This window comes from Protobothrops mucrosquamatus, unplaced genomic scaffold (genome assembly GCF_001527695.2).
Source record: "Protobothrops mucrosquamatus isolate PMUCROS unplaced genomic scaffold, P.Mucros_1.0 scaffold66, whole genome shotgun sequence".
Lineage (NCBI taxonomy): Eukaryota > Metazoa > Chordata > Lepidosauria > Squamata > Viperidae > Protobothrops > Protobothrops mucrosquamatus.
Window position 1 is genome coordinate 4659 of NW_015386444.1, and position 9933 is coordinate 14591.

General features: G+C 36.4%; 1 protein-coding gene across 1 annotated transcript in view; it reads left to right on the forward strand.

Moving 5' to 3' along the window:
* Nucleotides 1–261: 261 nt before the first annotated feature.
* TEX10 (testis expressed 10) overlaps nt 262–9933 on the forward strand; it is a 40672-nt gene continuing 31000 nt past the window's right edge. Inside the window, exons 1-4 of the mRNA XM_015812069.1 lie at nt 262–330; nt 1661–1849; nt 5799–6508; nt 9316–9559. Coding sequence (XP_015667555.1) covers nt 1670–1849; nt 5799–6508; nt 9316–9559 — 1134 coding nt within the window. The 5' untranslated portion in view covers nt 262–330; nt 1661–1669. The remainder of the gene's footprint in view (nt 331–1660; nt 1850–5798; nt 6509–9315; nt 9560–9933) is intronic.

The window sequence follows — 9933 nt, forward strand, 5'->3', positions numbered from 1 at the left end:
GAAACATTAACCTAGACGAGGCTTGACCACAATTCCGCAATATCTTTGGTATAACTGTACACTTCCCATGTAAATTATACTACTATTCTTCTGTTCCTGCTGATGGAACCCGAAGAAACCGGTATGCCGCTTGTTCCCTGTTCCTTTCCGCCCAATCGCAAGAACATAGTTTCGACAATACAATCATGAACTGCTGCGATCAGCAGTAACGAGAAAACATTACAGTGACTTCCGGAAAACGTGACCGGATACGGGATTTCGACTCGGAAGGAATCTTCGAAGCCAGCTATCGTTGCCGCGTAGATTGTTTCATTGATCGGAATAGGGTGGGTGAGTAGCTTTGCGCGTGGTTCGGAAAGGAGGAAAACTAGACGAGGATCAAACTTTCCTTGGTAGACAAGAACATTTATCTCTTTTCGTGCTTAGGAGCTCCAAGGGTTTTTCTGACTGAGATCCTGTTGAGGCGCTTCCTCTATCCCATACCCCGTTTCCTGTTTTATTTGCCTGCCGCCGAGTGGAACTTCCTTTCCCTTGAAAGGAGGTTGTTCTGAAAGTAGCTTTACAAAAGAATAAATCTTTGGATTCTTCAGGTACACGAGGTCTCTGCTAACCGTTTAGGTATTTTTTTGGCGGGAGGCCACGGCTACTCAGTCCTATTGGAGTATTTAAATATGGTGGATATTTAGCCAATGCGGAGAATTTCTGTATCTGAGTTTAAATTTAGATTTTTCATCAGGTTATCTTTTAGGCTGATTTAGGCTATTCCTGTTGATTCGGGGGAGTGCTCCTTGGACTCAAACTTTTTAACCTAAAATGAATTCGATAATAATTTTTCCATTCATGCAGAAAAATAGAAGCTAGAATACCATTTCAATAATCTTCACATTTAAAGTGTTTACTGTTTCCAATAGATAAGCCTTTAAAATATCATCTATAATATGTATGTTAAACAGGTCAGTTTTAACCATGACATTGTAACATTGTCAGTGTTTTTTTAAGCAGTTAAAAACTGATTCTAGGTTTGAATAGAATATTAGAATAAGAAAATGAGTTAGACATAGATCTCCTATTCAGTTCTATTATATTTGTAAATTAACACTGATAGTGAATATATCTTTTCAATTCTTTCTTTCAACCATCTTTTAGTTCCATTTTATGGAATAGTGTTCAACCAGACATCATTAAAATTAGTACCTCTGTATCTTTTATAGCTTGTTGTGCATCTTGGATTTTATATTATTTTATGATTTTAATATAATTTTTAGAGGTTTGCATTGAATTAGTTATGTATATAAATGTAATATAAATGTGTTATGTTAATGTAAAATTATTTTTTAATTGTCTGGTGCCTTAACTTCTTTTTTGAAATTGGATTAAAATAAAATTTGTTTCTCAAAACATGTGTTTTTCCTGCTAGAATCTCTAGTATGACACCCAAATGCAATGTATTTTAACTCTCAGGATAGCCTTGTTCGTGGATATTCAGATAACTTATTGGGGATTGGATAAGAGACAATAAAACTGTCCTTAATTTATATTTGATATGAACTAACAGATTTGGCTATTCAGTTTTAAATGCAATATCTCAATGAATTTTTTACTTTATCAGTGCAATTGGAAGTATTTTTTCTCTCTAAGAATGTTCACATTTTTTTTGCAGAATTTCAAAATGACTAAAAAGAGACAACATCAAGAAGATTTTCATAAACTCAAATTAAAAGTTGGGAAAAAGAAGTCTCGACTAGAAAATGCAACTGACACAAATTTCAGAACAAAGACTATACATCTTCCTGAGCAGCTGAGACAGGGTAGTATACTTCCAACAAATAATAGGAAGCTTAATATAAAGGTAAAAACAAAAGTTTGAGTTCCCAGGCTATTGTTGTAGTTAGTTTCAGACCAATTTTATCAGAAAATTAACTTTTGTAAAACTAAGCATTTTACCAGACATGGAAAAGAGCATTTTTCCATATGTACAGTAGGGAGAAACTTATTTGATCCCCTGCTGATTTTGTATATTTGCCCGCTGACAAAGAAATGATCAGTCTATAATTTTAATGGTAGGTTTATTTTAACAGTGAGATATAGAATAACAACAAAAAATCCAGAAAAATGCATTTTAAAAAAGTTATAAATTGATCTGCATTTTAATGAGTGAAATAAATATTTACCCTGTCGCGAAACATGACTTAGTACTTGGTGGCAAAATCCTTGGTGGTAATCACAGAAGTCAGACATTTCTTGCAGTTGGCCACCAGGTTTGCACATATATCAGGAGGGATTTTGTCCCACTCTTTGCAGATCCTCTACAGTTATTAAGGTTTTGAGGCTGATGTTTGGCAGCTCAAACCTTCAGCTCCCTCCACAGATTTTCTATGGGATTAAGGTCTGGAGACTGGCTAGGTCACTCCAGGACCTTAACGTTCTTTTTCAGCCACTCCTTTGTTGCATTGACCGTGTGTTTTGGGTCATTGTCATGCTGTAATACCCATCCACGACCCATTTTCAATGCCCTGGCTGAAGGAAGGAGGTTCTCACCCAAGATTTGATGGTACATGGCCCCATCCATCATCTCTTTGATGTGGTGAAGTTGTCCTGTCCGCTTAGCAGAAAAACACCCCCAAAGCATATTTCCACCTCTATGTTTGATAGTAGGGATGGTGTTTTGGGGGTCATAGGCAGTTGAATTGATGCCAAAGAGTTCGATTTTGGTCTCACCTGACCACAACACTTTCACCCAGTTCTTCTCTGAATTATTCAGATGTTCATTGGCAAACTTCACATGGGCCTCTACATGTGCTTTCTTTTCTTTTTTGTACAAGTTTTATTAGTTTTTCAAGTTTTTACATCCAGGTGCTTAGGAAGCAGCGTGGTGATAGGGTAATCAATAGTCCAATAACAAAATCATTCATGTATATCTCAGGTTACATCAATAAGGATTCCCTCTCTAGTTCCCTTAAATATTATATCATGTTCATATTAATACATTTTTAACTACAGCTCAGTCAGTCAAAACATTTATCAATAAGATTTTACTTATACATATCCAAGTCCTGTTTTTAAGTTTTGCTTGATTCCAATTCCATGTTTCAATTTAGCCTTTTATAACCAATATTTAAATTTTGGATAACCTTAATTTTCCTCATTTCATTATAAGATACTTAACTAAAATAGACATGTTAATCCAAAATTTGCCTTCTTACTTTGTTCACAAATATATTCTATTTCATTTACTAACGAAAATCTTCTCTTATCACAAATGTATTTCCATCTGACAATCAATACTATAATCTAACAATTAATTTTAATTTCCCTTATAAGTCTTAATCCTGGATATTAAACCAATCACTCCAAAGAGCTACTTAGCCCATTAAGTGAATTTTTAAATCCCATTTTTAAATCTAACTCTGGCTTTCTTTTTGTGCCAGGCAGGCTCCCATACCAGTGCTTCTGAATCCAGTGATATGTCTCCCTTCATTCCCACACATGTTGTTTGAACCAAGGGAGAATATCCAGTTATCAATTTTTCAAAGGGACTGGCCCCTTTGTTGTAATTAGGTTGTTGCCCTAATAGTTCAAATCTTTGTTCTTCTTCCAGTTTCGTCTGAGTAAAGTAAAAGGTCATATCCAGTATTGTAGTTATTGTTTGATTAGCTAAATTGTCTGAGTTCTCAATGTGGTATGTTTGTTGATCAGCTCCTGTTGCTTTTGGAGTTGTAGATACTGTAGTTAAAGTCAGTGTTGGATTACCAAAGTTCTTAATAGGTTGTGGATATTATTGTTCCTCTTCTGTTGTTTTTTGGCTTGTAGGTTGATCATCTGGAGTCTGGGGTTCGCTTTGTAGTATTGTGAAAATATCCTCGGCTTTCACTTTTGACTTGATTAGCTCAGTAGCTTGAAGAATTTTTTCAAGGATAAGTTTGTAGTTAAGTTGTGGGTAGAGTTCCTCCGTTTCCATGGTGATTAGAAATAGTCCTTTGGTGGAGGCTATATTTAATACGAGTCAGCCAGTGTTCACCTCCACATTTTCTAGAGGTTGTTTTCACCAGTCGGTTGTTTTCACCAGCCAGCTGTTTCCAATTGTTATCTTTTGGGTAATATGAAGGACAAATCAAGGGAGTCAACTGGCACAATTGAGAAAAAAATAAATAAATTCAATTGCTATGCCATGTTTTGCCACAAGATGTCCTCAGCAGACCACAAAATCTTTTCCCAAACGCCAATTAGCTTTTTTATTTTTCAGTTAAAGAAAACAGAGAAAAAAATATTTTCCAAAATTAATAGTTTAGGTAAATGATAAGTCTCTATAATAAGAAATTTTGGGACCCCAAGGTATCCACAGAGCAAAGATCCAATTATCTAGTTGTTAAAGTTAGTTATTCTTTTCTTTTCTTTTCAAAGCTTAAATTCCCAAGTATGCAAATGCTGCTGAATTGAGAGCGGAGGGATAGTTTCAAGGAGCTTTCACAGGAAGGTAGTTAGGGTAAAGAGAGAGAAAAGGAAAGGTCTCACCCAGATATTCCACAGTGCTTCATTGAGCTTAGTAGTGCTTTTGGCTTTCGGCTGGTGCAGCTAGATGGTCGGCCATGTTAATGGCCGACCTTTCTTCCGTCGATCCAAAGGAGCTGCCTCAGCTCAAGGGGGAGGGCTGCCGCTCTTCCACCCTCAGGCGAGGGTCCTCCTCAGCGGTGGTCGCCCCTCCAGGGCGACTTTCGACCCTTTCCAGGGTCTTTCGATGGAGAGAAACCAGACGGCGGGGGAGGGAACTCTCCCCGTGCGTCCGAAGACGCTGCGATCCAGAACCGGAAGCCACTACATGTGCTTTCTTGAGCAGGGGGACCTTGTGGGCACTGCAGGATTTCAGTCTTTCACAGTGTAGTGTGTTACCAATTGTTTGCTTGGTGACTAAGGTTCCAGCTGCCTTGAGATCATTGACAGGATCCTCCTTTGTAGTTCTGGGCTGATTCCTCATCATTCTCATGATCATTGAAATTCCATGAGGTGAGATCTTGCAAGCCCCAGACCAAGGAAGATTGACAGTTATTTTGTGTTTCTTCCATTTGCGAATAATCGTACCAACTAGTGTCACCTTCTCATCAAGCTGCTTAGTGATAGTCTTGTAGCCCATTCAAGCCTTGTGTAGGTCTACAATCTTGTCCCTGACATCCTTGGATAGCTCTTTGGTCTTAGCCATGGTGGAAAGTTTGGAATCTGATTGATTGATTGCTTCTGTGGACAGCACTCTAAGAGAGTGCTCCTAATCTCAGCTCATTACCTGTATAAAAGATACATGTGAGCCTGAAATCTTGCTGATTGATAGGGGATCAAATACTTACTTCACTCATTAAAATGCAAATCATTAAAATTATAGACTGATCATTTCTTTGTCAGTGGGCAAATGTACAAAATCAGCAGAGGATCAAATAAGTTTTTCTCTCACTGTAGTTCAGATCTTTATGTAATCTAATAAGTATTTCATTTCTGTATATAGTCCAGATCTCTATATAATTTTATAAGTACTCCATGATTTTTTCATTTAGAATGACCCTGGGATAATTTTTAATCACCATAGTTTATTATCTGTTATAAATTATAGCTTTCTCTGCTATATGTCAGTTGTATCCTACATATCATATTCAGCTCTTTATGTTACAATTTTCAATCAATTATCTCACTATTTTTTTAAAAATATGCTTTTAAGAAGCAGTTGCAGAGGAAAATGCTTAAAATATGTTATATATTTAAAATATTTTACAATGAAAAGAGTATTAACAGAAATGTTTTATGTTATATTTTAGGATCTGCTTTCACAGATGAATCACTATAGTGCAGGAGTTAAACAAAGTGCACTTTTTGGACTCAAAGATCTACTGTCTCAGTATCCATTCATAATGGATGCTCACCTTTCAAATATACTGAGTGAGTTAGCAGCTGTGTTTACAGACAAGGATTCTAGTGTGCGAAAAGCAGCAGTTTGCCTTCTTCAGTTCCTGGCTCCCAAAATACGAGCTGAGCACATCTCTCCATTCTTCCCTTTAATGAGTGCTCATCTTTCTAGTGCCATGACTCACATCAGTGAAGAAATTCAGGAAGATTCTTTGAAGATATTGGATATTTTTTTGAAGGAATACCCTACTCTCCTGAGGGATCGCAGTAGTGTATTACTGAATAACTTTGTGGAACTTATTTCTCATCAGCAACTGTCAACACAGCAGAAAACTAGAAATAAAATGAATTGGATGATTTCTGTTAATCCTAATCGCAGAATGATGTCTCAACAATGGAGGGTGAATGTTCTAGTTAGACTTCAAAAATTCCTCCAGATCTTGGTAGAAGATTCTAGTATACTAGAAATTGACAGTGAGGGGCAAAAAGAGCGAACTCATAATGTCGGAATTCAGAAGTCCATATGTGTTAATTGGCAAGAACATGTCACCAGTCAACAGCACATCCAGTTGTATGAAAATAGTGACTTATATCCCAAAATTAATTCATTGTTTACACTAAGGTAAGAAAATTGTATGCTTGGAACTAGTTTAAAATGCTACACTTAGTAGTTATTGTTTACCAAACAATTCAGTAAAACTTGTAATTTATTATATTCTTTTAAAATTTAATTATGCATTCTTCGTTGAAAACTTAAAACACTTCAGTGGTAATTTGCTTTTGTAAAAGGTTAGAATGTATTTATTTTTTCTCTGATTCTAGAAACAGGTGATTCCTGGAATCCAGCATGGGTTTGTTAAGAAGTATAAGTTATACCAAAAAAATCTTACTGTTTTTGATAAAGTGACTAAATTAGTTGAGAAGAAAATGCTGTGGATATAGTATACTTAGATTTCAAATATTTCATAAAGTAGGCTATATTCTGCTTCTTGGTAAAATAGAACAAAGTGCAGAAGAGACATTACCACTACCCAAAAGATCTACAGTTGGCTGACCAACCACGCTCACCATGTGGTCCTCAGTGGATTATATTTGGGTGGAGGGAAGCATGTAGTGGAGTTTTTCAAGGTTCTTTTTAAGCCCATTGGTCTTCAGTATTTTCATAAATGACCTGGACGAGAGGATTGAAGGATGTTCATCAAATTTGCAGATGATATAAAGTTGGAGAGGTATTGCTAACACTTTGGGAAAAAGATCTTGAAAGACTTGAGCCCTTATTGGGCCTTATTCAACAAGGTGCAGTTCAGTGGCAAGAAAAATAAAATGTTGGACTTAGGCAGGAAAAACCAGATGCACAGATACAGGATAGGCAGTACATAGCTCACAATAATGCCTCTGGGAGGTATCTAAATGTCCCGATGGACATCCGCTTACGCATGCTTTATCAGAGTGTTGCAGCTGCCCCAAAAACCAATGCAATCTAGGCTGCATCAACAGGGATATATCAAGAGAAGTGATATAACCGCTCTATGTTGCCCTGATGAGGCCACATTTGGAATACTATGTCCAGTCTAGCCACCACAATAGAAAGAAGATGCTGAGGTCTCTAGTAACTGCAGAGAAGAGCAACAAAGATGAAAAGGGATCTGAAGGCCATATCCTCTGAAAAACAGTTAAGGTTACCAGATATGTTTAGCCGAATGAACAGAAGGCTTAGGGGACACATAATATCAGTCTTCCACTACTTGAAGGGCTATTGTAGGAAGAGAGCATTGATTTACTCTCCATAGAACCTAAGGTAGGACAAGAAGCTATAAGTAGAAGCTCATTAGAGAGAGATCCAATCTTAAAATAGAAATTTCCAGACGGACAGGAGATTTAATCAGTGGAACAGCTTGTTTCTTGAAGTTGTGGGTTCTCCATCACGGGGGGTTTTCAAGAAAACATTGGAGAACCATTTTCCCCAGACAGCATCAGGACTTGGGCAGCGGGTTGGACTAGAAGCCCTCCAAAGTCCCTTCCCACCCTATGATTCTATGAAACTATACCATACTTGATAGTGACTGCATTAAAAGCTCTTTTATTCTATCCTTGAAGGAAAAATACTTCACCAGTGAGTAAACTTGGGGATGACTCTGTTATGCTTTGGAATAAAGACAATCTGTTGCATAGAAAAAACTGCATGAGTGAAAGAAAAAATAGATTCAATTAAATATCAAGATATCCTAGAGTCTAATATTCCACAATCATTGAAAATTGAAGCTAAAAACTAAAAATTAATTATATTTCCACAGTACAAAAATATATAATTAACAGAGATAGAATCAAGATTACGTGAAGTTCTAGTACCATTTTACAAAGCCTTAGTAAGACCACAGTTGAATACTGCATCCAGTTCTGATCACCATAATATAAAAAAAGATGTTGAGACTCTAGAAAGAGTGCAAAGAAGAGCAACAAAAATGAACTGGATGATATGAAGAATGATTACAGGGATTAAGTATGTCTAATGAAAAGAAGAACTAAGGGAGACATAGCACTGTTCCAATATTTGAAGGGCTCCTGCAAAGGCAGGGTGTGTGCATCAAACTATTTTCCAGAGCACCAAAAGGCAAGACGAGAAACAAGGATGTAAACTAACCAAGGAGATAAGCAATCTAGAAGTAAGGAGAAATTTCCTAATGGTCTGAGCAATCAACCAATGGAACAACTTGCCTTCAGAAGTTGTGGGTGCTCCATCACTGGAGGCTTTCAAAAAGAAACTGGGCAAACATTTATCTGAAATGATATAGGGTCTCCTACTCGAACAGGGAGTTGGACTAGAAGACCTCCAACGTCCCTTCCAACTCTATTATTCTATGTTCTATAAAATCTACTTCGAAATTGATCTTGAATTCTTACAGAAAATAAAGATTTTGAATAGCCCTTGGAGCTTCCAGACATGGCTATTGTAGAAAATCTGTGGGAATATGTAGGGTATATAGAATGTTTTAAATATTCCCATTCTTCCTTGCAAAATATGTTTGCAAAGAAGACAATTTGTGACAATATTTCCAAAATAAGAATATAAAGACTTTATCTGTTTGCTGGAAATGTAAAACATTATTTCTGCCAGAAAAGACATATAGATTGAAAAAGTCCCCAAATTTCTTATTGTGAATCTAATGTTTAAATAAGTGCACATATTTATTAAATTTCTATGCTGCCCATTTTCCCTAGAAGGTGACTCTGGGCTGCTATTAGTAAATTGGACTATTTACTAACTAGTTCTGAAATATTTAGTGTGCTGATGCATTTTATATGTATATGCTAAGTCTTGCTCTGGTTAATATGCTTAGGAATGACCCTTAAATACATTTGATAATGTTTGGTTTTAAGTAAACATTTCGGACACAAAAGAAAAGAAAAACCGAACTCTTTGTTTTTTAGGTCTTTAAGCATGACAAGTAGTGATGAAAAAGGTCTGACATCCATGAACAATTTAAAAGGTTTCATTCGAGTAATAATACCATTACTGCTTGATTGTTGGGTTGAAGCCTCTCCTATACCACTTGCAACTCCAGTTCTTGGAAATATTCTGGAACCTGGATCTCAGCAAATTATGGAGGCAGTACTTGGTATCATTCATTTACTGTGGAAATTTGGAAGACAAAACAAAGATCCATATGAAATGGTAAGAAGCTAAATTGCTGAAACTGTATGAATATTGGAAGTGCGTTGTCTGCTATATAAATATGGTGAAAAAATATGTTAATTTTTAATAGACCCTTAGAGTTTCTCTGTTTAGGTAGTAAATGAATTTCAAATAGTCAGAATGTATAATATGAATTTAAGAGAAAGATTATTTCCTTTTTTTTTTTTATAAATTTTTTTATTATTTTGAATTAAACAAGAAATACAAATGATGCATCTACAAACACCACAAAAAAGAAAATCTTACTCAAAATGTTTCCAGGTACTCCCGGCAGTCCCCGCCTTGCCTCCACCCTTATCCACTTTCCCTCTCTTTCCTCCTCCTAACCCCACAACCTCTCCTCTTTCCTCCTA